We start from the raw sequence: 27,870 nt of genomic DNA on the forward strand, positions 1-27,870 counted from the left end.
GAAAGAAAGAAAGAAAGAAAGAAAGAAAGAAAGAAAGAAAGAAAGAAAGAAAGAAAGAGAAAGAAAGAAAGAAAGAAAGGGAAAGAAAGAAAGAAAGAAAAAGGAAAAAAATGCAAAAGGAAAGGAAGGAGAAAAAATGGGAAAAGCAATATTGGGGAAGTAAATATACTGAGGAAAAAGTTGGAGAAAGTGAAGAAACTGAAATCAGGCTACTATGGAAACTCATCAAAAGATTAGAAAAATAGAAACAAAATTTACAATTGATAAACAGAAGAGACAGAAAAGAGCACATATGAACACAGAGAATGCATAATTAAAAGTATTAAAACAAACAGATAAATAAACCTTTACTGATTAAATAAAGCACCCTAAGAGATGCCAAGCACCAAATGAATTTTATTAGTTTGGGCCCTAATGCAAACTAGCATTTTCATCTGATATTACATCTGAGCTAAGTCTTGCCAGAAACCTCACCCTTTGGTGGGTCTCTGCTGATCCATGTGCTTCCAAGTTGTGCTCTGTTTCTGAGTGTCAACATACTTTTAAAGTTTTAACCCTTAGTTTGTGATGAACACTTTTTGATTCATTTTTCCCTATTTCTGACAGTTTTCTTTCACTTATCCCAACAGCAGATGGGACGCCTGTGTCAACGGATACACATCATTGGATCTAATCTTCTTCTGTTAAAAACAACAGGTGACTTCTGCTGACTTCTGTGAGAGCCTGCGGAGAGCAACCAGAATGAGGGTGTGCAGTGGTTCATGCCGGAACAATGCTGAAAGTGGCATGCTCAGAACACTTAAGTTGGCAGAAAGAATTTCAACAGGAGTGACATTTGATACTTGAGAAAGAGTAGGTGGTATTGGAGTGGAACTGTAGATGGCAAGGATATATAAAAACCATGATGCCCCTACTGAAACCACCTACACTACCAATATCTTTTATCCGTCATTTCTATCACACATAGCTGAGACAGCTTGCACTCTTTGCACCCTAGGGCCAGATTTTCAAAAGGACTCTACCTACACATGAAAACGGGAATCCAGTGAAAGTTTAAAAGCTTCAGTAGGACTGTAAGACACCTGTCTCTATTAAAAAAGTAGCCTTGCTAATATATTTGCCCAATCTTCGTGCAACCTCTTGTTTCATGAGGTACTTGGCGCTTTGGGTCCTCAGGGTCCTGAGTGAGCAGACAGGCTGTGGTGCCGTGACTACCCTCCATAGGCCAAGAGCTCAGCGCTGTGCCCCCGAGCCAGCTGGAGCTACAGTGCAGAGGGGCTGTGCCCAGCTCTTTCCCTGCTGTCCTCCTCACCAGTTTGAGAAGCCCTGAAGAACTGGATGCACGCTGATGGTGAGCTTGGCCCCAGGTCTGTGGCAGAGAAGGCCCTGTCTCCTCCTCTCTGTTTGCTGCCTGATTCTATCAGCTTACTTTGTGTGACGACCACTGGACCATCAGCAGATCTTGTTGCCACACAAGCTCTGCTCAGACATGGGGGACTGCACCCAAATGGGGGGCACCACCCCACAAGAACTGGGGCCAACACAGCCCTCAGCTCCCTCCTGGGGCAGCCCCACTCTTCCTGGTCCCTGACACTGTGTAGGAGACACTGAGATTGGGCTGAGCTGTAGGCTGTGAGATATTACCACTTGCTCATCTGAACACAGATAAGCCAGCATTAAGGCCATTTCCTGATGCATCAACATGTGACCTGCATGCTCACGGTACATACAACACCTATTAACAGCCCAGGCCATTTATATTTCCTCTTGTTTTATTTGTCTTCAATGGAGAGGCTTGGTATTTCCACAGTTCCCTCACCCCAGAGGCTTGAATCGAAGATCAAAAGCTTTGTCATCCACGCCTGTGCAGTAGCACCGATGTTCTCCCAAATCAAAATGGCGCTGGCAGGCTTGGCCGCTGCCAGCCCCACAAACCCTCCACTTCTTTCACCACACCACACCACGGCGAGCCCTGCCTCAACCTGAGCCACCATGCCATGGCGGCCAACAGGCAGCACGAGGGCCAGAGGAAACCCTGCGGAGGAAACTAGAGGCACAACCCTCCTTCCTCTGCCCTTAACGGGCTGCTGCCCAGCCCTGCCCAGCCCAGCCCAGCCGCACGGTGACCGCAGCACCCCGCCACCGCCTCCCCCCTCATCTCGCCCCCTCCTAGGCCGCCGCCTCATCCCGGCCACCCCCCGGGCCCGCGCATGCGCCGCCCCCCCTCCCGGCCTGCGAACTACATTTCCCGGCGTGCCCCGCGCGCGGCGGCCGAGCCAATGAGGGGGCGGGACGCCTGCGGGGGAATATCCCGGGGCAGGTGTAAAGGAACCCCCGGGACCGCGGGGAGGCTACGAGGGCTCAGCCCGGGACGGGACGGGACGGGAGGGGGACCTGATACGTGGGGGGGAGGGGGGGTGCGGTCCCCTCACTTCCCGCGCGCTGTCAGTTAGGCGGGCAGCTGCCACCCGATTGGCCGGCGCCGCGCGGAGGCCCCGCCCCCCGGGCGGGCCGTCACTCAGCAGCCCGAGCCCGGCTGTCAGCCGCGCGCGTGCCGAGCGCGGGAGCCGGGCCGCGGCTGGCAGGAGGGGAGGGGGAGGAGCCGGGGCGGGGGGCGGCGGTTGGGCCGCGGCGGGCCCCGCCCCCAGCGCCGCGCTCCCTCCTCCCTCCGCCCTCCCTCCCCCGGCCGCCCGGCCCGCGGCTGTCACTCACGGCGGCGGGCCGAGGCCGGCGGCGGAGAGGCGGGCGGCTACGCCACGGCCCGGCGGCGGCCATTCGTGGAAAAATAGGCCGGGCCGCTCCTCCCCGCTCCGGCTGCGACCGGCCTTCTCCCCGCTACCCCCCACCCCGCCCTCCGCCGCCGCCTCCTCCTCCTCCTCCTCCTCCTCCTTCTCCTCCCCCCTAGAGCGGCGCCTCGGCGGGGCATTAATGCGGGATGAGCGGTATGTAACCCCCTCCCTCCCGCCCTCCCTCCGCTCCTCCCTCCGCCCTTCGGCCCCCCCCCAGCCCGGCCTCCCGCGGGCCCCCCCCTTTTTATTCTGTCCCCCCCCGACCCCTCTTACCCCGGCCTCGCTCCCCCGGCGTCGCCCCCCGCGCCCCCTTTCTTCTCGTCCTCCTGCGTGCCCCCTTTCTTCGGCAGCCCTCCCTCCCTCCCTTCCCTCCCGTGCGCATCCCTCCCTCCTTCATTCCTCCTTTCCTCCCTCTTTCCCTCCCATGCACAGCCCTCCTCCTGCCCCCTGAAGCATCGACGGCCACTCAGTGGCCGTCGATGCTTCAGGGGGCAGGAGGAGGAGGAGGGTTGTGGGTGGTTTTCTCCCGCTGTCTCCGGGAGAAGGAAACCAAACCTCCCCTTTCTGGGTGTTAACTCTCCAGCCCCCATGGGTTGGGTTTCAAACCACGTTTCTCAGGACTCGCTCTTTTGTAACGATGGCTTGCGCCGTTGTTTTCTTGGGGAGGTGCGGGCGAGGGGCTGGGCACCGAAAAGGATGTGCTCCTAGGGTTTGTTGTTGTAGGAATGGAGGTGAATAATTAACCTGTTACGCTTCATATCTTTTTTTTGCAGATCAAAAGAAGGAGGAAACTATGCCCACAGAGGGAGAGAAATCTCCCGAGGCAGAGAATAACAACAATAATAATAAAAAAGGGAAAACTGGAGGCTCACAGGTAAAGCGCACACACACACCCGAATAGGGAAATGCCCAAAATATTAGCATTTAAAATGAAATGTTCAGCTAAAAGCGTTTCCTGCTCAGGGCATCTTTGGGCTGGATGAAACATAGTTCTTTGGGTGCAATATTTTTACTGCCTGGACATGTTTTTTGATCATGTTTTACAGCGATCAGACGCTTCCCATGTAACCGAGGTCTTTTTTTTTAATTTGTCCTTATTATAGGGAAAAAAAAAGAATGGATTGAGGAAGTGGTTGATGTCCTGGTTGTCACATACTCATTGATAACTGCTGGCCTATACTTAAAGATTATTTAAAGAAACATGTACTTCCTTATTCAGAGCTGTATCGTTGGTCTTTATATGCAGGAACATACTTAGGTCTGCTTCCTGTGCAAATCTTAATGCTTACTCCTGATGATTAATACTTGTGCTCTTCTCCTGAATCTGTTCTGTTTTCTCTCCCTATGGATAGGATTCACAGCCTTCACCTCTTGCTTTGCTAGCAGCCACTTGCAGCAAAATAGGAACTCCTGGTGAGAATCAAGCAACTGGACAGCAGCAGATCATTATAGATCCAAATCAAGGTTTGGTGCAGCTTCAAAATCAGCCGCAACAGTTAGAATTAGTAACAACTCAGCTTGCTGGGAACTCTTGGCAGCTTGTTGCTGCTGCTCCTCCTGCTTCAAAAGAAAATAATGTTGCTCAACCAGGATCTTCTGTTGCCTCAAGCGCAGCAAGTCCCTCCAGTAGTAACAATGGAAGTGCATCTCCTTCAAAAACCAAATCGGGCAATTCTTCTGCAACAACCCCTGGGCAATTTCAAGTCATTCAAGTACAAAATCCAAGTGGTAGTGTCCAATACCAAGTGGTCCCACAGATTCAGACAACAGAAGGACAACAAATTCAAATTAATCCCGCTAATGCTACTGGTATACAAGATATACAGGGTCAAATTCAGCTTATTCCTGCGGGCAATAATCAAGCTATTCTCACAGCTTCAAATAGGACAGCTTCGGGGAATGTTATTGCTCAGAATTTAGCAAATCAGACAGTCCCGGTCCAAATCAGGCCTGGTGTTTCCATACCGCTGCAACTGCAAACTATTCCTGGTACTCAGGCACAAGTTGTAACAACTTTACCTATAAACATTGGTGGAGTAACTCTAGCCTTGCCTGTGATAAACAATGTGGCAGCTGGAGGAGGCTCGGGTCAAGTTGGACAGTCTTCGGAGAGTGGAGTTTCCAATGGAAGTCAGCTAGCATCTACGCCTGTCACTACTGCCTCTGTTAGTTCGATGCCAGAATCTCCTTCCTCATCGTCCACTTCTACAACCACTGCCTCAACATCTCTAACTAGCAGTGACACGTTAGTGAGCTCTGCAGAAGCAGGCCAGTACACGAGCACAGCAGGCAGCAGTTCAGAGCAGACTAGTGAAGAACCTCAAACAACTGCAACGGACTCTGAAGGCCAGAGCTCTGGTCAGCTTCAGTCCAATGGACTACAGAACGTACAGGATCAGTCTGGTTCCCTTCAGCAGGTCCAGATTGTAGGTCAACCTATTCTACAGCAGATACAGATCCAGCAGCCTCAACAGCAGATTATTCAGGCCATTCCTCCCCAATCATTTCAGCTCCAGTCAGGGCAAACTATACAGACCATCCAGCAGCAGCCTCTGCAGAACGTTCAGCTGCAGGCAGTAAGTCCGACTCAGGTGCTCATCCGGGCTCCAACTTTAACACCATCGGGGCAGATCAGTTGGCAAACTGTGCAAGTTCAGAATCTGCAAAGCCTTTCAAACCTTCAAGTTCAAAATGCTGGGTTACCCCAACAACTAACCATTACCCCCGTGTCTTCTTCAAGCGGTGGCACAACCATTGCTCAGATTGCACCAGTGGCTGTTGCCGGTACCCCAATCACCCTGAATGCTGCCCAGCTTGCTTCAGTACCTAATCTCCAAACAGTAAGTGTTGCCAACCTGGGTGCTGCAGGTGTTCAAGTACAAGGAGTTCCAGTTACCATTACCAGTGTTGCAGGTGAGTGGTCTGACAGAGTGGTAGTTTTTTTTTTATTATTTATTTATTTATTTTTTACTATTGAAAGAATACCAGATCATCTTTAATACTTCAACAAGGCTTTTTTTGGTAGTAAACTTAAAAATACCTTATCACTGAAATTCAAAATTTAAAATAGTTGACACTTCTCCTAAACATTGAGTGGATATTACCAGTTTCATCAATTGAAGAACTACTTGTATTTGATAATCTATCCTTCAATGACCTTTTCTCCATCTTATTTAAAATTTTGAGGCTTTGGGAGGGAATGTAATACCTGACTACTAGAGCTTGGATATGTTTATTTTATATATAAATTTTATATCATATTTCATACTCTATAAAATATGAAATGTGTTTTATATATAAAATATTATTATGGGCATATACTATATTTTATATATAATATGAAATATATTTATTTATATATAAACAAAAGCCAGCAACAAACAAGCTTTTTTCAGCCAGGTAGTACTCCTTATTTCTGCATAAGGGATGTAGGATGAGGAAGGTGGCAGTATGTGAACTATGAAATCCTGGGTCATGACATGCATTTGTATGGAACCTCATTATACTCTGTACTAGCTCATAAAGTTGTTCCCTCAAAAGTCTGAACATTGCAGAGATATTGAATGGAGTGAGGTACAGTTACAGTGTTGTTCCTGTGACTTATTTTAATTTAAAAACAAACGAACCCACTTGTAACCACCTCAGTGCTTGATGATGAACTTCTGACGTGTATTAGGAAATGCCTGTGTGGTTATGCTGGTCTATTAGTTGTGGAAAGAACTGCTAAAAGGTTCTAGGCTAGAATAAAGAACTTAGTTCTAAAGTAAACTCACTACAATGACTGCAGGGACCCACAAGGACAACCCTGTATGTAAAACTTGCAAACTTTTAGTATTACAGATAAAATTTGATTTAGGGCCTCTCTTTGCCAGTTTGATAACTGCTTACAAGAGCTTGGTTTAACTCCATAAGAGCAAAAGGCTTCTGTTATATTAGTTTTAATAAAAACTCTGGTATTGACAGTAACTCGACTGTAGTCACAGTTTTTAATACAAAACTGTAAGAAAAAATGCGTTTACTGTCCAGTCAACATGAAAAATGTTAGTATCATATTGACTCCTAATCTGTCTTTTATAATCACGTGCTAAGATGGGAAATGTTTAACTGTTCAGCTAAACAGAAGTACTTCCAAGGAGACTAAACGTACCTTGACAATAAGAAATTTGCTATTGGGAGAATCTTGTCTGCTACAATGCTCTCCAGCACTCGATGGAAGATGGAAATACTAAGGGTTGGGTTGGATGAGTTAAACTTGTTGTACTTAAGGAACGTTAGAGTGATGTTAATCAGGGTCATCAGAATTAAAAACTTGACCTTGTGTTTGGCTGTAATGGTTCAAAAATAATTGTAGGCTCACTGGAGCTGACCAGCTGCTACATCTTTCAGTCTAATTTGTCTTGGAAAATTGTCCTTGATGAAAAGTGCAGGTTGGCTACTGTTAGACAAAAGCGCCTACTTTGGAAGGGGCCAAAAGAATGGAAAGCCTGCTATGGAAGCTGAGATTTGGGAGTGTGGGAGAAATCTTCCTACGTGCTGTTCTCTTCTGCTTCCCTGCTTACTGATGGCTTACAACTGTGGCAGTTCAGACAAGAAATTCTGAATATCATCTTGCTCAGTTACCTTGTCTGCACCTCTGACTGCATGTGATGTCTTCTGGAGAATACAGGGATTGAGATTTGTTACTGAGCAAGGGGAATGAGTCAGAAGCATGCTTCTGGAGAAGCCAAGCTTTACTCATAAAGGGTTCATGTGTTACCTAAACTTAAACTGTATGACCGCTGAATTCCCCTCCACCTTGCTCCCCACACCTATGCCCAGGTAAGCTGCTTCTGTAGGGTTTTTAATTTTATATTAGCAGCAGTGAGTCCATCTATCTTTCCTCCATGTATGAGGTACTATTTATGTTCCCCAAGACTTAAGGTTATGGAGATAGAACTTTGAGAATGTGAGAGAGAAATTAAAGAAGGAAATTATAACTTCTCTGCCTCTCCTGTGAAACTTCTGGTTGCTATTGCCAGAGCAAAGCAACACGGAAAGGAGAGCAGAGAGCATGATGTGCAGTCCTTGCGCTAATGCTAGATTAAGCGTTCAAGGAAGAAATGGTTACAAAATGGAAAATTATAAACATGCAAGAGTCTAAACTTTACTTGTCAGTTATAAGGAAAAAGCTGTGTTGTTCAGGGCTATTGGTTTCTTCAGATTCACTATTGTGTTTGTTTATTTGAAATTATTTTTGCTATTATTGTTACTGGACATCTTTTAAAAAATAAACCGCTCAGTTACCTCAACATCTGCAGACTGATATTTCCATTCTCTTTCCTGCAGTACCTGAGCTTGTCAATGTGAACTCTTCTTGCACATTAATTGAACTCTCCAGAAGTGGATCACTTACTACAAATGAGCAGTGGAAGTAGGTGTTAGAAATGAGGAGTACAAAGGATGTCCAGAAAGTGTCAGGGAAGGGATGGAGTGAAGGACTCAACCCATCCATTGATATGGGTGCTCTAGCCTTGTTAGAACAAAATATATATACATATACATATATATATATATATATATATATATATTCCTTTGAGCAAACCCAGCTGATAAAGCCAGCCAAGTTTCAGGGGGAAATTTAAAAAAAAATATATAAAAAATGTAGCTGTCTGAAACAACTGTTCTTTTATTTGTGTCATATGTCTTTCACGGACATTGTTTTTTCCTAGTTATTTTTTACAAATGGGTAATTTAGGTACCTTTTTATTAGTTTTTCAGTAATAAATGAAATAAAGCAATAGAACTCTAATTGCAAATAACAAACTTGTGGCTTAAAATTCTTATGGAAATGTTAAGCTATAGAACTATGTTGGGAAAGCTTATTTAGGCTTTTTTTTTTTTTTTTTTTGCTTAATGGATTCTAAATTCCAATAGAGACAGATCTCACATTGGGAAGAAAAATATTTACATCTTCAAGTAAATGATGTATTTTGGTTTGCTTTTTTATAACCTTTGTTATTCTGCTTCCTGTCCTAAGGTGTGTAGCTCTACAGTGAACCAAGAAAGGTGGGGGAAAAAAAAATGTTTGGTGTGCTTTTTCTTTTGTAGCTGTTCAATTTTTAAGTTAAAACCTCAAACATGTTGCTACCACTAGGTACCACGCTTTCAGCTGTATGTTGTGCGTGGTCAAAAAGCAAGGCAAAAGCAGAGTTCTCCTCATGTCTTTTCATTTTCAGACCCACAGGAGAACTCATTCAGTATCAGTGATGCAGAAGGAAGATAGTTTTTTCTACTCTGAGGGTTACTGAGTGCTGGCACAGGTTGGCTGGAGAGGCTGTGGAGTCTCCATCCGTGGAGATACTCAAGCCCTGTGGTTCAGGGCATCCAGCTCAGGTGCCCTTGCTTGAGCAAAGGTTGGACCAGGTGACTTCCAGAGCTTGCTTCCACTCTGCACCACCCCGTGATTCTGTGAAGCTATGCAGAGAAGATGTACGAAGTGTCAGTCAAAAGAATAATTGAAAATAAAAGGGCAAAGGGAGAGGGGTATGAAGAGAATCTGGACTGAGGAGGAGAAACTAAGTGAATTGCTAATTAAACAATAGACTACCTAAAAGCAGCTGTGTTTACTTTAACATGCAGGGATCTACAAATACCTGCCTGGCTATGAGGTCAGTACCTGTTGTGGACTTTAAACAAGATAATTCTGTACAAAGTAAACTGCATTTTTTCTGTACTATATGAATTAACTGTTGTTTTATACATGATTCCATGTGGAATGGAATAACCTTTGGTATCATTTGGATGTAAGATAGATGGTGACATCCCAAATTTACCCCATATAACCTTGGGGACAAGAGGGTGCTCAATGGTTCTCTTGCCTTTTTTTTTTTTTTTTTTAAAAAAAAAAAAAAAAGCTTCTGCTGTAATAGGTGTAAAAGCAAGATCAAGGATTCCTCTCCCTTCTTAAAATAGGGTAGGTTCTACCTTTTTAAAGCATATATTTCTGCCCTCTTAATTGTTGAGATGTGTTAATTGACAAAAGTGACTCTGTGGAAGGAACTTGTAGCACTAGATGATTCTAAGAAAAATAGAGTTCATAACATAACAGAACTTCCTTTTGGAGGGCTACAGTCTTTTTTTTTTTTTTTGGCCCTCAACACATTGATCTTGAAGTGTGTTTATATTAGGAATAGCACAAACTGTGAGTATTTTTGTGGGTGCTGGTGAATATGGAGTGAAATAAAACATCCAATTTTATTAAGAGAAGTTACAGACAAACCATGAATATGCAGCATTTCATTACAATGTAAGAGTTTTGTGTGCCCCCTGTTCTTACACCACAGGGGTCTTCAGAAGAGGTAGTAAGCTTCTTTTTTTTTTTTTTTTTTTTTTTTTTTTTTTTTTTTTACTCATTTTTGCTGACAGTGGGGATGTATTGATTCTGTCCTCATGGTAGAAACAATGGCTTTTCAGGATTCCCTGTTTCTTATGAAGAAAAAATAGTAATAGATCAGACTTGTCTACCTCCTGGAATAATTTTGTTACATGATAATGATATTTGGCTCCCCTTATATGGGATGTTTTTGTTATAAAAATCATGAGAAATATAATCTAGTAGTTAATCTATTTTATTATAACTTATTTAATACATAAAATATGTACTTTATACAAGCGTCTGGTCCAAGCTTTGTTAGTTGCTTTAAGCAAGACTCCCCAGATCCCACCACCTTGCAACTCAAGTGCAAGCCATTTTAACCCATGAGCATTGGCATGGCCTGAATTATGGGGAATCTGGAGTTCATCCACCTCAACAACATGGAAGAATGACCAGTGTTCAGTGGAACAGTTTGCTGCCTGGCAGTGATTCAAATGGAGAGTTTTAAGAGTCTTCTGCAGGGATGTGCCATGGATTCTAAAACAGTCGGTAATGACAATGAAGTGCAATATTTAGTATTCTCACTAGGGGACTTTTAAAAATGTAATTGTCCTTCTCTTTCATACTCTCTAGTATATAATGTGAGTTACGAAGGCTTTTTTCCCTTTATTCTTGGCCAGCTACTTTCATTGTGCTACTGTTACTAGTTACACAGTTTGCTAGTACCTTCAGGTCTCTTCCTGTCATGTATTTCTCAAATTTGTCAGCATCCATCTTCTTGTTTTCCAGGCTTTCTCTGCTCTTTGCTTCTTTATTAACTCTTCTTGTGTGAGTCACTAATTCTGACTTGCTGTTCAAATGCTGAAGAGATTGGTAACAAAATGTAAATGTTCTTCAGACTGCAAGGGAGTTTAAAGAATTTGTTAAAATGCTTCAAACAGGAATAAAATGATAGTCCCAAACTGAATGCATTTAATCTGAGTCAAAGGAGTTTGTGACTAAATATTTAGTTTCTGACCATGTCTGATGCTGACTACATGAAAGAGTAATGAGTTTTCTCAGGTACTCTTCCCACCCTTCAATGATGAGTAGCTCAGGTCTTCATGAGTCAGAAGTGCTATTTTCTTGCTACTCAATCTTTAGATTACTTTTCTTCCATGAATTTGCTTTTTATTTTTTTATTCTGTGTAAATTTTTGACATGTTCATTACTTGTCTGCAGTAAATGCAGTCTCAGTTGTTGTGTAAGACGTCATTTTATCTGATGTTCACAAACCATTCTATTATGAGAAATTAAATTGATTCACCTTTGTACCACTCAAGATCTTCTATTATCTCTGCCACTTTTGATATTATGATAGTTATTGAGGGAAGGAAGGTGTTTAGCCCAAAGTCTTGGAATTTTATGCTTCAGTCATCAAACGAAAGAGCATTTTCATTACAGTGTAATCAGTGGCTCTCCTTGCTCATGTTGATGCCACAGTGGGTACGTGTAGAATCAGAACTCAAAGAGCTTGAGTAGCTAAGTGAGGAGAAATGTCTGCAGGTGGTGACAAGGTGAACAGGGTTTAAAATAGCCAAAGCATATAGAAGCATATAGAAGCAAACTGGTGAAGGTAATTACCAAGCATTGAAGTCAGAGGAGCTAAAGCGTGGTGGATTGAGGATTTTTGAGGAGGATTTTTGAACAACACACAGTGCTTCTGTGGATGCTCTACTCATTCACAAGCAAGCTGTGGCAAACACCTGGGAAGAAACAGAAGCTGCAAAGTTATGGAGTCTGCAATGAAAAAAATAAGTACAAAGAACTGACCTATTTTTTTTTGCAAAAACAGAACAAATACAGGAGTTCTGCTTAGTTCCTGCATGTTTTTTGTTAGTTGGCATTCTGAGGCTACAGTTGGAAAGAGAATAGAAATTTAGTGTAGTTCTTCCAAAGTCATGAAAGGTCACTTGCAGCTCTTCTCAGGTTGCCTTCAGCTGAGAATTGTTGCAGAACCACAGTGTTCCAAATATTCTAGTACCCACATTCTTTTCAAATGCTTCAGAGTAATTAGAAGCACTTAATCTTCCAACAACAAAATTGCTTTGTTTGTGGGATTTTCTTAAACTGAATTTCAAAATAGTGGCATAAGCAGTTTAACGACAAACTGTGCTGGTGACAGCAAACATTTGCCTAGGTGATGGCAGCTTTAAAATCAAGTTTTAGTATTCTGTTCTAAGCTTGATGCATAAGGTGTACGCAGTCCAACTTTCAGCTAACTGGAGAATCACCTGATAAAGCTGCCTCAGTAAAAACAAGCCTTTGCCTTACCTGTCAGTGGCAAGACATGACTTTGTTGCTTCCAGGGAAAGCAGGAAGGGGAAGTATTTCAAGTACCAGCTTTGCTCTTAATTGCAAGGTGAAACAGGTTTCTAATGAGCCATTTCTATGCTATCAATTTCAAGAATTAGATGCAAGTTCTTAAGCTCTTCAAAGTAGAGCATTAGTAAAACTATTTCCCAGTTAGAGTATGTGGTCTTACAAAAACATTTCGGCATTATGGGTTCTCTCTAAGAATATCAGTTTTTGCTCTCCCTTCTCTAGTTCCCTGTTGCCAAGAATCAAATATGTAGAGCAGGAAATCAAATGGCAGAACTTTCTTGTTCAGAAAATATCAAGCAAGCACATGTTTATGAGTGATGCTGCATGTCTTCATCACCTTGTTAGTATTTGTTTTGTTTTAAGAGTGCTTGGATCCATGCTTAGTTAACCTACTTGATCCTGGAAAGGAGAAAGATTGTGAATATGCTTCCCCCACTCCCTCTGTTTTTAATACCTTCCTCAGCATAACGTGCATTATGTTACAATGTACTTAGTTTCATACGATTTTAGTAGTGGTAGAGGCGAGAAATTCTCACCGTTCTGGTGTATTAAAAATGTTGGATGTTAACGATTATTACCTACAATCTAACTCACATAATGGGACATCATGTTCCGAGGTGAATGGTTAATTCTGAGTATGAACAGTATTGTTGAAACACAGCTAAACTTTTTAAATGGTTAGCGATTTGATGGATACAAGTTAATAAAAGTTTAATTTATATGCTGTAGCATAGTACTTGGGACTGCATATGAAATGTAATTTTCATAATGATTATTTTGCTCTTGTCATTAAACTTTCACCAAAACAAGCTCCAGACATCCGCAATCTCTTGAGAAGCTTAGCGTTTCAACATCTGTTTAGGTTAGTTTGGGTTATCATTTATACAGATTTCTGCATGCATCCATTCTTAGAAATGAATGGAGTTTGTGGTATTTAATACTACTGACAGTGGCTAATAGTCACGTACCTTGATCAGCCAGTCTTTAAACCATGTTATCCCAACATACATAATTAGTCTTGCTAGATTGGCAGACTAGGATCATTCTAGTATAAAGAAAATATCCAGTTAATATCCTCCTGCCAAAAGCAACTTGGCAAACATCTTAGGTACAAGTCTGACTTTCTTTAATTATAGAATGGTTTCAAGTGATGATGTAACCTCTCTGGCTGTGAGTTTCTTCTGAACTTTTTTCAAAGTTTTTTTTCTGAACTCTTAAGAGATATGGGCCTTGTTTGTGTTGTTTCCTTGGCCATTGGGAAGCTATTCTGAGTAAAACATCAAGCTTTTCAATTTGTTCTGAACTAGAAAGGAAGAGCAGGTAAGATCAAGCATGCTCTTTTTACAGGAGTGATGGTGTTACAGAAGAGCTGGCAGAACTGCTGAGAGTTTTGATCTTAGAGAGTTACATGGCCTTTATAAGATGTAGCTCTCTTGTAATCTTGCTACACCCTTTATCAGGCAAGGACCATTTGTTTCAGCTTTAATAAACAAATTAATCTTCATCACTAGCATTTCTTAATTCTGAACAAATTATCAAATGATACGTGACTTAGCCTAGTTTTGAAGTCAGCTAACTTCCTGTCTTTTGAAAGAATTTTCCATTTTCCTAACTCCTGTGAGTAGCATCATATTTATTGTTATCTTGATCAATACAAAGATAGCATTTCATATAGCCAAAATGTTTATTTCAAGGACATTTATGAACCTTCTACTCAAGTGTGGACTTGAAAGCATAAAACATGTCAACCATCTAAACTGTAGTTAAAAGCAAACAAAAAAGACAATACTGAAACCTTAGTTTGGGTTTCTGTTTATTTTATTGTTTTTTCTTTTTTCCTGTCAGCCCCCTTTCAAGATCAGGCAATTGCTATTTCCATGGTAATATAGAGAAGTTGAACCGAGGTGCTGAAAAACAGACTTCCTAGAAAGCAGTATTTTGATTTCTGTATGTCAGAACTGTGTAGGTTGTGTATGTAACTTCTTTACTGTTAGAGTTTGTCAGGTATTGAGCTCTTCTAGTCAGACTACAGAGACTAATAGTCAACAAGATTCTTTCTTGCCCTATCTCCATTTCAAAGTGAAGGGAAAGAGATGGAAGAAAGAACCAAGCCAAGTTCTGTTGTGGCTATAACCTGTAGAATAATTTGAGAGTTGGGATCTGATTATAGGGTAGAGGCAGATGCTCAGTAAAAATAAACATTAAAAACTACATTTCTTTTACCTACTGCTAGTTCCATGCAGTGCACCTAACATTTGACAGCACAGTTGGTAGTTGGATTTTCCAGTTAACAATCTGCTGTAAGATTCAATATACAGGGAACTACTTAGTTTCATCTGCAGAGAACTGTTCTTGGAACACTTATCCTAAATGCACTTTTCTATTTGACTCTTTTCAAAAAGTGGATTTTGTCCTATATTAAAAGGACCTCTTGCCTTAGCAGTAGGATAACAAGATTTTTTTTTCTTATTCCAGCTCCTTCATAATATCTAAAAACTGTGAACATATTTTCTTTCTAACTGAAGCCTATTAAAATCACAGCAACAATCCCAAACAATTAGTTATTGCCTTGCTTTGACTGAAACCTCTACTTGGTTGAGCAAAGCTAAATTTTGGGAAAATGTAAGTCCATGTCTATTTCCATGCATATGGGACCCATTTAGGTCTTTTTGTGTTGTATTTCTGAGAGCTCTTTGTGAACTTTAATAATAATAAAGAGAAAATAGACTTTCAATTAAATGAAAGGTAATACAAGCTGGAAACTTTTCTGTCTGAAAATACTGGGGTGACTTCAGGCTGTCCTAATGCACTTGTGAAAAGTCTTAAATTTTTGAAAAGTTATTAAAGTACTTTCATGGAACTTCTTGGGTGGCGTTTTGTTTTTCTGTGTTGCCAGTATGATTCTTGCCCAAGAGGAAAAACAATAAATTTAAGGTGTTTAAAACTCTAAAACTTTTTTTCTGTCTTAATCCTCATGTTTTTAAGTGGTATTTTTCACAGAAGCTAAGCTTATTTGTGATGCTCATCAGTAACTTCAAACCATCCCATCTCACATGGGAAGAAAAGTCTCTTGAGGAGAAGATACATTCCTATGAATATTGTTCAAGTCGGAAACAGGGAAAAATAGAAACTTGTTGCGTTGTCCCTGTAGGCGGTAGAAAAGAAATCTATCTACTTGATGCTGCAGTTTGTACTGGAAGTGGTGGTAGCATCTGGACACAATGGGCTGTGACAACCCACATTTCCTACCTTAGTTGGTTGGATCAAATTCCTTTCTCTCCTCCAAACTGCTCTTCTCTGAACAATGTGTAGGTCCCTTGCATCAGCCCTTGGGAAGTTTCTATTCTGGGAAATATTTCCTCTGACATACATCATTTCTTTATCAAACCTTTTATAAATTACTACTTCAGGACAAGAGAGAGGTCAGCATTGTCTGCATAATGTTTAAGTAACATCAAAACACATTGTCTTCTGTGTCGATACTGAAACTCACTGTTATCTTCACGTTATGTTTATTTTTAAAGCATGATTTTCATCTCATTCTTCAGCATGAAACTTTTCCAGTCGGTGATGTTAAAAATCATTTTTCCAACTATAAACTAATCTCCATTGCATGGAGATTCTTAAATTTTAAAATCCTTGCTGATCTTAAAGTAAATTGTCATTTTCCAAGGGAAATATTAGACTAAAGAATGTTTGCAGGCTGACTACAGTTAGAGTATGCAGAGAGGGGAAAGGAGCTGAGACCTCTTTTCCTCCATTCTTTTGTGTCAGTAAGTTATTTAATGGGCGAGTTGCTGTGTCAACTCCCATACTTGTAGTACCAAAGCTTGTAGAACTTTGAAACTTTCCATCTTGTTATTAACTTTACTTACATGTCCTCTGGCAATATACATACAGGTATCAGTTGCAACTGTCTTTCATTTTTAGAATACACAGTTAAACAAAATTTTGGTTTAGTACCATTAACCACTCTGGCTCTATGTACATTTTGCAAAACGTTCCTCAACTTTTGCAGTAAGGTGCACGATACAGAGATATCTCATTAATGCTGACATCTCTGTGACTGCAGAATGCTGGCTGCACAACAGCAACAGGAACTCAGTGTTAATTGTTTTGGGGAACTGAGTGATAGAAACTAGAAGTGTCCTTTTCTTGTCTTAATTTCTGTTCCGTCCAAGATCCATTTTCTAAAGCTTGACTCCGATGGCTTCTGTGGATTGTCAAAGTACAGCCTTTTCCTTATCCACCCTATTTTTATCCACCCTACTTGTCTCAAAGAGTAGTTTTTCATGTTTACTGCATCAGGTGAACAAGAACAGTGTGATAGGAATGCACGTGCAATGTGTAGGAAAAGGAAACTTCTTTAGACTTACGATGGATGTCCAAGCCTAATTAATGACAATGATTTTCAGTTGTAAATCACTCTGTAGGAAAGTCACTCTACAGGAAAGTGCTCGTTAGGTAGCATATGTGAGCTTTCTTTGTCATTTGGGTTGTGTTACAGTTCTTATTTTGCAAGTAAGCTTTGAAACCTAAACTGATATGTATTCTTGTGATATTTGGCTTTATAGGAAGTACCTGAAAATGTTGAGTTTTCTTGCCTGAACACATTAGACTAATATATACAAGAAAGTATATGCAATGTAACTTAAGATGTAGGGTTGTGGCTTTCTTTTCAAAATTGGAAGAAAACCTGGTGCTGAAAAACTAAGGATGCGCAATCCTGTATTTTGTGATAAGTCATTCATTAAATGCTTAAGTGTTTAAGATTAGTGACTAAAATCACGTAGGTCCTTCTATTTGAGAAGGTTAAAAGTGTCTGTAACATTCTCAATTATATCTTCATAATCATATATGCAATATTCTAACTAGTGAGAGGCTTACTGTGCTTGGTTTGCAAAATAAATGCTGTATCAGGTTGCCTTGTGGTTTTGTTTGATGCAGGACAGCATGCAGTGGTTACTATCCAAAAGAAAGAGTACTTACATCTGAGAGAAATAAAATCAAATGCAGTAATTAGTGTCAGTGTTACTTTGTACAGTAGCACATTGTTGTAACTTGAAGTTGTAACCTGACAGCATGTACAGTAAAGTCCAGTGATGATTTTGTTGATCAAGAATGTTTCACAATTTCAGAAAATCAGCATTAAAAAGACATCATGGGAATTTTAAGAAAAACTGTCTTCTAAAGGCAGGTGTAAATGTGCTGTGACTGCTTTGACAACTCATCTGTAACAACACAGATGAACTGAAGTGTGACTTTGTTTATTCCCTCATGTAATGGCTTGTTTAGAATTCTTTCTGAAATCTGTGTTGAAACATGAGAGCTCTTGTTACTAAAAGGCTTGATTATGGATGGTGAAGTATACTGATACTAGTCTTGTGGTTTGGAGTCCGTCGGAAAGAAGTAATGTTAAGTGATCTCATGATTTTAGCAGAATTTTTGGAAGGCTTTAAATGATATTTTTATGCCCCTAGTAGCAAGCCATATGGATTATTTTTAATAGTCACTATAAAGTGACGCTAGTCTTTTCTGTTCCTGTATGTGTAACATTATCTCAACTACTTGGTTTTAAAATCAGCAGTGTTTTTTTGTTTGTTTGTTTGTTTTCTAGTGAAAGCTAATTTGATAATAGGAAAAAGTACAACAGTGCATTTGACAAGTTTTAGTTCACATTGTCTGGCTACTAGCACTGATGAGCTCTGGCACCATGTCGTAGTTCCTACTGCCATGTTAAAAGTTCTGGGGGACAGCAGAGGCTCTGCTTATTGAACAGATACAGTGTTGAGACATTATATAGATAGAAAACTATTCTATGTTTTAGCATTGCTGCAGGTTTTGGTGTAGGGTGTTGGGGGTATTGGTCGACGCTTGCCTGAACATGAGCTGGCAGTGTGCCCAGGTGGCCAAGAAGGCCAACAGCATCCTGGCTTGTATCGGGAATAGTGCAGCCAGCAGGACCAGGGAGGTGATCATCCCGCTGTACTCTGCTCTGGTGAGGCCGCACCACAAGTACTGTGTTCAGCTTTGGGCCCCTCACTACAAGAAGGACATCGAGGCACTGGAGTGTGTCCAGAGAAGGGCTACGAAGCAGGTGAAGGGCCTGGAGCACAAGTCCTGTGAGGAGCGGCTGAGGGAACTGGGGTTGTTTAGTCTGGAGAAGAGGAGGCTCAGGGGAGACCTTATTGCTCTCTACAACTACCTGAAAAGGAAGGGGTGGGGAGCTGGGGGTTGGCCTCTTCTCACAGGTAACTAGTGATAGGACTAGAGGGAATGGCTCTAAGTTGCACCAGGGGAGGTTTAGGTTGGAAATGAGGAGACATTTCTCAGAAAAAGCAGTCATGCATTGGAATGGGTTGCCCAGGGAGGTGGTGGCGTCACCATCCCTGAGGGTGTTGAAGGAAAGGTTGGACGTGGTGCTTAGGGACGTGGTTTAGTGGGTGACATTGGTGGTAGGGTGATGGTTGGACTAGATGATCTTGGAGGTCTTTTCCAACCTTTATGATCCTATAAGTTAAAAAATAAAAATAAAAACAGATGCACATCTTTCTATCTTGTATGCTACTAGTGTGCTAACTTGTTGTGATGCTTTTTCAAAAGTACAAAAAAAAAGTCTAGGATTTACAACATTGAACTTTCCAGTGTTTTCTGATAAATACTCTTTTCAAGAATGTACATCATTATCATATACCTGTACTTCCTCCAGTGATTCTTTAACCTCAGTAAGTTAATCTCTACTTTATGAATATTGCGTCCTGGATCTTTAAATAAAGCTATTTGTGTGATATTTTGGGAATTTCAGAACCTTCTGTACTGATCTGAGTATGTGGAATACAAGGAAAGGGAAGTTTAAAATAACTCTGTGAGCTTAATTTAAAGAAGAGAATCAACATTTCTGTTCACATTAGAAATGTAATAACTATATTAATGCCATCTGAAAAGCAGTCATTTAATTACTGTTTAACTGAAACCATACGGAGAATGTAACTGTTTGCCTGAGCAACCTTACTTCTGTCATTTTCTTTTGTATTTTTGCTGTCACTTTTACAGTTATTATGAAGAATTTCTACTGAAATGTATCACTATGTCATGTTAAATAAATAGATAGAGATTATAGCTCAGTAGTGTGTATCCTGTCCCCCCAAGATGCTTATGTGGACCATGCATGTATTCCTTGGAGAGCAAATAAAAAAGATGGGGGAAGGTGCGGGATCAATAAAGCAGCAGAGCTGGATATTATGAGGAAGTATCAGAAGACCCTTGTGTGGTTGCCTGTCTCATGACTTGGACTGAAAATTGGTTCATATCAAATCAGCACGATATGTTAGGATGTTAGAAAGACTGAACAGGCTTCCACATAAATGCATATTGGTCAGCTCCAGCAAGAGTTATGTGTCAGACATTCATCACTGTAGCAATAGCCATGGAGTAAAAAAATAGTTGTCCTGCTCAGGGTTTCAGTGCCCCAGTTCACATTGTACTGAAAAAGCCTTTAGTCTGGCAGCCTGGGAAAAGTTGTGTTGAAGCATTAATATCAATTAAAGAAAATCATAGAGAAAAAGAAAACTAAGAGAAAATGGTTAGGTCATGGGATTTTTTTATTTTTATTTTTTTTGTCAAATAGAACTTTGATGTGGATGGAGTCATCTCTCTAACAGGCTCTGATGGCAAAGAATAACTTAATGTGCTTGAAAGCAGACCTGACTGTTGGTGAGAATAGCAGCAGATGCTGCTGTAGGTGTGACTGTAGTACACGATATATCTTTAGTTTTGCAGTGACAGTTGCTAGACTGCCATCACTTATAGTGCTCACCCTGTGGATTAAAGGAGTTTGCATCTGGGGTCTGTTTAGCACACTGAGAGCAGTTTGTGTCTCTGCAAGACTACGAGCAGAGCCAGTTCTTCTTGTTAACTTATTTACCTTTGGCTAACTAAAACCTACAGCTGGTTTTTAACACAAGCAATCACATTAACGTGTTAAGATAAGTATTAGATATAACAAAAACAATCAGCCTTCTTTGACTCTAGCTTTTCATAGCACTCAGTACTTCAGCAGCTTAACGGCCTGACACGGAGTTGCCTATAGACTAGCACTTTGGAAGTTCATGTCCTGTTCTGCCACTGCTAGACCCAAGTGCTAGGTACTGCTATCTGCCTTTATACCTCACTGTTCTCCTTAACCTGTCATATTCTCCTTCAATAATTCTTGTTAGTGCTTTTCTTTCCCATTATTAAATAAATAAATTTATTTCTAGTATATTCCTATTCCTGAAAGAAAGTCTTTCTTCTAGCCTAGATATATAAAGGCCCTGCACTCAAGGTTAAGGTTTTAATTCTTGTTCTGTGGTTCCTCTGCTTCCAATTCCAGACTCTTTGTAGAAAAGTTTTTCTTGTATTGTCCACCTGTCCCCAAAATCCTATGAATTTCAAGTGAGTTTCAATCATTATCACTTTTGGGTTTGCCCTTGCTCTTTTCAGAGAACCAAAAGTACGCGGTATCTGCTGATATTTGTGGCCTGCTAAAGAAAACATGGAATTTGTGTTTATTTGTATGTAGCTGAATCGGGTGCAAATTCCAAAATGAAACCAAGAGAGTTTACTGGTCAGGCTTCTGGTGAAAATAACCAGGCACAACATAGATTTTTTCTATTTCTTATAGTGAACTACAGCCTGTTGGATGATAGTCAAGTCACTTTGGGAGGTTCTTCAGTCCTAACCTGTCTGTGTGTATGTGTTAGTGTTTGTTAGGTTTAGTCTATGGATGTTATTGTAGCACTATACAATGTATCATGTAAAGACAGATATTGCTGATATAGCAGTGACGTTAATAAAGTAGTTACTTCACACTGTGTTGTGTATGTACTAGCTTAGTAGCTAGGCAGTTTAGGCTTGAGTGTTCTTCTCAGTCTTGTCCTTGTTGATTTCTATTACAGATGCCTGAGAAGTAAGTTTGAGTACCTATTTGAATATCTCTGAATCATATTACCTCTAAGGGATTTCAGAGTTTTAAATTAGTGCTTCAATACTGCAGACTTTCAGGTCTTGGAATATTGAAGTCTATTCTTGGGAATTCTGGTTGGTCATTACACTCTATCAATAAGTAGGTAGTGTTTCGTCTTATTTTTCATTTGTATGAAGTTTTGAAAATGGCAATATCTGATATTTTTTACCATTCCTGTTACCTGAGGGACTGGTATGCAGTGTTGTCAGACTGCAGCTCTAAGTCATATCTTTCTGTCAGATTGCTTGCCATGTTATTTTCTCAGACCCTATAATCTATAACTTTTTAAGCAAATATAATACTACTGCTCTACTGCTCAAGAAACTTCACTTCTTACCGAAATGGGAATACTGTTTATATTCCTTTAATATTTATGCAGTGAAATTGAAGTCTCAATTCACCATGTCAATCTTTTAATTTTATTTGATTCAATCAAGCTGCTTTTCCAGTCTTTTTGAAAACATACTCCCTTCTGCAAAACAAAATGAACGAGCTAGCGAAGCAGAACTTAACGCTAGTCCTATGACCCTTCTTTTTTTTTTTTTGTGAAAGTTCATTTGTGGCATAGTGTTTATTCGGTACAGATTGTAGAAGTGACTTCTGTATGTGTCATAAAATAGCCTTCAAAATGAGCTAGTTGTATTTATCTGAGTGTAGGTGTGCTTTTGTGTTTTCTATGGCAATAAATTTAACAAAATCTTACACAGAAATATTGTCTTCTCATTTATATCAGCATTTGGGGCGTGAGGTAGCATTTGTTAAACTAGTTCACATTTCTTAATACCATTTGCAGTCTTGTGCTGTTTTGGTAACATTAAATTACATTAAGCAGGACTATCTGAGCTAGCAGGTACACTTCTGGTAGTGCTTCAGAAAAATGGCTAGATTTAATATTTGTTTTATGGATTGCTTTTAAGCAGTTTATTTTTCTGTAAAAACATATAAAACTTATTTGTGAAATAACCAAGAAAAGGTACAAACACTGTCTTATTTTACAGGTCAACAGCAAGGTCAAGATGGAGTAAAAGTACAGCAAGCTACAATAGCTCCTGTTACTGTAGCGGTAGGTGGCATTGCTAATGCAGCAATTGGTGCTGTTAGTCCTGATCAGATAACACAAGTACAGCTTCAACAAGCTCAGCAAGCTTCTGACCAGGAAGCACAACCTGGCAAGAGACTGAGAAGAGTTGCCTGTTCATGTCCTAATTGTAGAGAGGGAGAAGGAAGGTGAGTGTAAACTTTATCAATACATATTTAGGGATCTTGTCACAGCTTACTTCATTTGGGCTTGAGATTTTCTTGTATTGTCTATTTTGTTTATTGCTATCCACTAGAAAGTATGTTTATATATTTATTTGCAGAGACTGAATTATAACTGTATCTATTATCATAAAATATTTTTCCTAAGTTGTCTAATAATATTTTAGAATAAAATTACTTATCTGTTTAAACTTGATCTCTTTAGAAGCAGCAATGAGCCAGGAAAAAAGAAGCAACATATCTGCCATATTGAAGGATGTGGAAAAGTTTATGGCAAGACATCTCATCTGCGGGCACATCTGCGCTGGCATACTGGTGAAAGACCATTTGTATGCAACTGGATTTTTTGTGGCAAGCGATTTACAAGGAGCGATGAGTTGCAAAGACATAGAAGAACCCACACAGGTTGGTCAGCCCTCTCTTTATACATAATACAGTAACTCTGAATCATAGTAACCATGAATAAATAGTGATATAGAAAAATCTCACTCATTAGGGTCTCTGAAAATTACTTTTAAATGTAAATATGGTAACTTGAGATAGAGAAAGCAGTAGATTTCAGCTTTCATCAATGCAAGCTGACTGAGAAATTAAATAAACAAAGATCTGTTCAAATTGTTCTGTACCTATCCTAGAAAGAAATGTCCTTTTCATCACCGATGATGTAAATTAGATAATGCCTTATCAAAATTTGACAAATTTTTTTGAGCACGTAGGATCAGTCATGGATTAGGGTTGGTTCTCCTCACTTAGATTAGCCCCAGTCCTTAAGATTTTTTAACCAGTCCGTTCATCAGATTTGGTGATCTTGGAAAATTCCTTGACATTTCAGGTAAGAACTAATAAAGCAAGCTCTCCTAACAGTTCAGATCAGAAAGGTGGACAATTTAGAAACTAAGTTATATTAGTCTTCCTATTTCTAGCCCCAAGAAGGCTTTCTTTTTTTCTCCCCCCTCAAACTTACAGCTTCAGAAGGTAACATTCAAAAGAAGTCTAATGATATTTAAAGTGTCAGAGCATTTAGTATGGTGATTTTTTTTTCTTGAGTTTGATTTTATACATTCTCACGAGACAGATTCATGGAGCTTTGGGATTCAAATATGTGTCCAAATTCCATTCTTGCAACTGTAATCTAAATAAAAGTTTTTTTTTTAAATGCTATCAAGTGCTTCATTCACTGTTTGTACCTCTGCTACTCCGTCAGGTTTATGGAAGTTTAGGAAAATTCTCTGGTGATCTGAAATTCAAACTACTCACCAACTAATCACAGCATAGCAAATATTTGTTAAGAGCATTTTAATAGTGAAGAGTGGATTGCCAAGAACTTATGACTGAAAAGAACAGACCTGGAAATCAGACAGGTAGAGACGAAAGTGTATCCTTTGAAGGATAAGTAGGAATGATAGATGTCAAGTAGGAAAGTGTCAGATTTAAATGATTAAACAAAAAGCATCTGGTGCTCTCTTTCACTAACATTTTTGTTTCATTCTTCTTTTTAAAAAGGTGAAAAGAGATTTGAGTGTCCTGAATGTTCTAAAAGGTTTATGCGAAGTGACCATCTCTCGAAACATGTCAAAACTCATCAGAACAAGAAGGGTGGTGGAACGGCCCTTGCTATAGTTACCTCAGGAGAACTGGACTCTTCAGTTACTGAGGTTCTTGGTTCTCCAAGAATTGTCACTGTTGCTGCCATTTCTCAAGATTCAAACCCAGCAACCCCTAATGTTTCAACAAACATGGAAGAATTCTGAAAGGATAATTTATATGGACGCCTAGTGCTGCACTTAAGTTTACATACCTTTCAGGATATGGAAGTGGGCTGGTAAAGTGGATTACAGAGCAGGAAATCATGTTTTCAGTCTTGACTTCTGTAATTGTTCCAGGCTGGAGGGTCAGCATGGGAAGTGTACACTGGTGCAACAAGACGAAAATTTCAAAAATACAAACAGCGCAAATTGATGTACTGGATAAACAGATGGGGGGATATTATTTCCATACTGTACTTTTTTAGTTATATGTCTGTATATCATGTAATGATTTTAAAATGAACTTTTCCCCTCTATTTTGGCATTGTATGTTAATGTGTTTGTAAATTCAGATAATATCAATGTAAAACAGGGTGGACCGTGACTAGAATTAATATCGTTTGATGAAGGTACTTTGTTTTTAATATAAACTTGTAATATTTTCATGAGAACATCTTTTCCCATAAGGAACTGCAAAACTGAATATAGATTGAATGATAGTGGAAATAGTTTAGTTTTTTGCTCAGTCCACAGAACATGTCAGTTTATTTTGGCCGTCTTTTCTCAAGTTTTGGAATTACTCAAATAGCAGCTGGATGATACATGCTTGCTGCAAAGTGGATTTGAGGTGGACCTCAGATTAATTTGACCACTACATTATAGTAGTGTGTATAAATGACAATCAGTGAGTTCTAATTCCTCTCTTTCTTTGGAGAGCTAAGGTTATGTAGAATTAGTGTATACAGTAGGAAAGATTAAACCATAGAAAGATATTAACATAAGATTTTACAAAACTAATGGTGTCTTTATGTAGGATAAAGAATGAATACGGCGACTTTTGGGTAAGTTTTTAGTATTCCTTATTTTAGATCATCAGCAGTCCATTTCTAACTCATAGGTAACATGAATCATAAAAACTCAGATATTTATATGTTTTAATTTTGATACAATTCATGGAAATCAATCAAAGAATTGTCTCCATGAGTGTTGTAGATCATTCTCCTGTATCATATTCCTGTAAATACTAGTTATTTTTTTTTTGTGGTTAATGTGCTGAGTTCTTTATGCTTTGACTAAATAGCCAAAGAAAAGAATTAATTACCACATTTTAACCAAAAAAGGCATTGTAAGTAAACATTTTCTCTCCTTTCCCCTAAATATTACTATCTTCATTTTCTCTTCAAGGATAATATGTGGGCTGGTAATAAATATCTGTTACCTGACAAATTTTACATTGAGACTCCAACAACAAAACAAAATGGGAAAAGAGGAATATGGTTATCTTTTTATTATGTTGCTTTTGATTTTAAAGGTTTGGTTATATTTTCAGGTGAGTCAGATTAATAGGAATATAGAAGAAATGGAAAGCAACAATAACAACACAAAACTGCATTTCGTATGCGAAAACTGCCGTATATAAGAGGAGGAAAGATGGCCAAATATTTCATGCTCAGGATTTTGAATTGTTTCCCATAGTCATAAATGTAACCTTTTACACATATAGTCATTTGGTAACAATTCTCATTATTGATATTTTTAAAAATTTATACACAAAAATATTTTTAATGTAACAAAAGGAAGTACAGTGCAAGAAGGTTAAGATTTTTTTTGTTTGTTTTTCCTGAAAGTTAAAAAAAGGAGAATGTGTTTGGTAACTGTTGGTTTGAGACGCATAACAGATACCTTGTGCATTCTCTCACAAAACATAGACTTCTCATCTGAATACTTTATCAATCTTGTGGTGTTTTGCGTATTTTTGAAGCAAGAGAAATACCAATCATTGTTTACACTGTGTACACTTTAGGCCAGCCCTTTGTAGCAGAATATTAAGCTGAAGGTATTTTATACTTTCAGTTTACATTTAAATTTAAAAAAAAAAAAAAAAAAAAATTAAAGAAAAACAATTTTACACTGTGGTTATAAATTTCAAGTTTCTTAAAGCTTTTGTAGACTTGTAACAGTCTTTAAATTTTAGTTGGGTTTTGTACATTATTTTGTATATTTTATTTAAAGTACTCTTAACTGATGTATCTGGACTTAAAACATCAGACTCAATTAGATGTTACATTTAATACAGATGAACATTAGGTAGTATTAACTGTTAATTTTATTATATAGGAAATGAAATGTCAAATATATATTTTATCATTATGCTTCACAATCAGTGCTATAAATTTCTTTATGCAAAGAAAAAGTTTCCTAATGTTATTATCATGTTTCCTAGAAGTTAACAATTTTTGTAAACTGAAATTACGAGCATTCTGCACAACCATTTCATATATAGTTTGTTCATGCATACTTACATATGCAGATAGGAAACTGAAGTCATTTTTAATTGATGATGAATCCCTGTGGTAGATGTATCGAAATCTAAATCTGGTTGGGTTCCTAGCATCTAAAGTACATTAACTTGTGTTAGCAGGTGCACATTTTACTGATGAAATTAGAAGCGTTTTGACAGTCTGTTCTGCATACCATTCTGAATCCACTTTTCTGTCTTAAAAGGATCGTAAATTTCAGCGTCCTTTATTTGACTCAGTGGGATATAGCTGTTGTAAGTAATAGGGCACAGATGTGCAGTAGTATCTTGTTTATTGGCATTTCACTGTTCATTCCCTTTGCCACCGTTAAAAATTTTGCTTTATTGTAATTATCAGTGCAAAGTGTATTTACCATGGTAGAACTCCAGTGTTAGACTAGTTTTTTCTTACGATATACTTTTTTTGGTTAGATTTGTGTATGTGTTGCCGATTACATTAGAAATTGGTGTTAAGTCATTATTTATCACATTCTTTCATGAGAGCAGTAATAAAAGTGTGTAATCTAAGAGAAAAAGTTAATTTGTCAGAGTTAGGTAAGCATGATGTTTAGGTCCTATTTTTCAATTTTATAACTGTTTTATTGCAACAATATTTGTATTTAAGTCTTCATTTTAATGCCTTGTGGTGTTTTTTTATGCATGTCACTGAATTGTCATCCCGCAAGAATTGATGTGCAGCATAGGGTATTAAATCTACATAATGATTTTGAAACAGAAAAATAGTTGATGGTAAAAAATGTAAATGTTTTGCAAAAAAAAAAAATCCTTATAAAAAGTTTTGTAGTAATATTTCACTTGTAAATTTTTCTAAGAAAAAAAAAAAAAAAAAGAAAAGGAAAAAAATGAGCAACATTTCCCCACGTCTAGAATTTAGAACTTAATTCTGCCAGCAAAGCCTGTAAGGCACTAATCTGACACTTTTACAATGATGATTTGTATAATTTTTTGGTGGGTTTGGAACTAAAATCATGTATAAGTTGTTGCCTGCAATAACATTTTGCAAGTAACCTATTAAAATTCCCTTGAGTTTAAAA

The 27,870-nt window shown here is 39.1% G+C and overlaps 1 protein-coding gene and 1 long non-coding RNA gene across 3 annotated transcripts; one reads left to right on the forward strand and one right to left on the reverse strand.

Annotated features, from left to right (window-relative positions):
• Window positions 1-1,754: 1,754 nt before the first annotated feature.
• LOC118162173 lies at window positions 1,755-2,831 on the reverse strand. Its single transcript, XR_004748324.1, has 2 exons — window positions 2,713-2,831; window positions 1,755-2,035 (listed from the first exon to the last, which is right to left on the reverse strand). It is a non-coding gene; the product is annotated as an uncharacterized LOC118162173 (long non-coding RNA).
• On the forward strand, window positions 2,805-27,870 carry SP4 (Sp4 transcription factor). 2 transcript variants are annotated; one of them, XM_035318187.1, is made up of 6 exons: window positions 2,805-2,942; window positions 3,563-3,663; window positions 4,142-5,702; window positions 22,510-22,738; window positions 22,977-23,176; window positions 24,275-27,870. In XM_035318187.1, exons 1-6 carry the CDS (start codon window positions 2,936-2,938, stop codon window positions 24,520-24,522), a joined length of 2,346 nt encoding a protein of 781 aa, XP_035174078.1. In that variant the 5' UTR covers window positions 2,805-2,935; the 3' UTR covers window positions 24,523-27,870. The 2 variants fall into 2 exon arrangements, with proteins under 2 accessions (XP_035174078.1, XP_035174079.1); XM_035318188.1 differs by lacking the exon at window positions 2,805-2,942 and adding an exon at window positions 3,267-3,455.

This window comes from Oxyura jamaicensis, chromosome 2, assembly GCF_011077185.1.
Source record: "Oxyura jamaicensis isolate SHBP4307 breed ruddy duck chromosome 2, BPBGC_Ojam_1.0, whole genome shotgun sequence".
In the NCBI taxonomy this organism is placed as follows: domain Eukaryota; kingdom Metazoa; phylum Chordata; class Aves; order Anseriformes; family Anatidae; genus Oxyura; species Oxyura jamaicensis.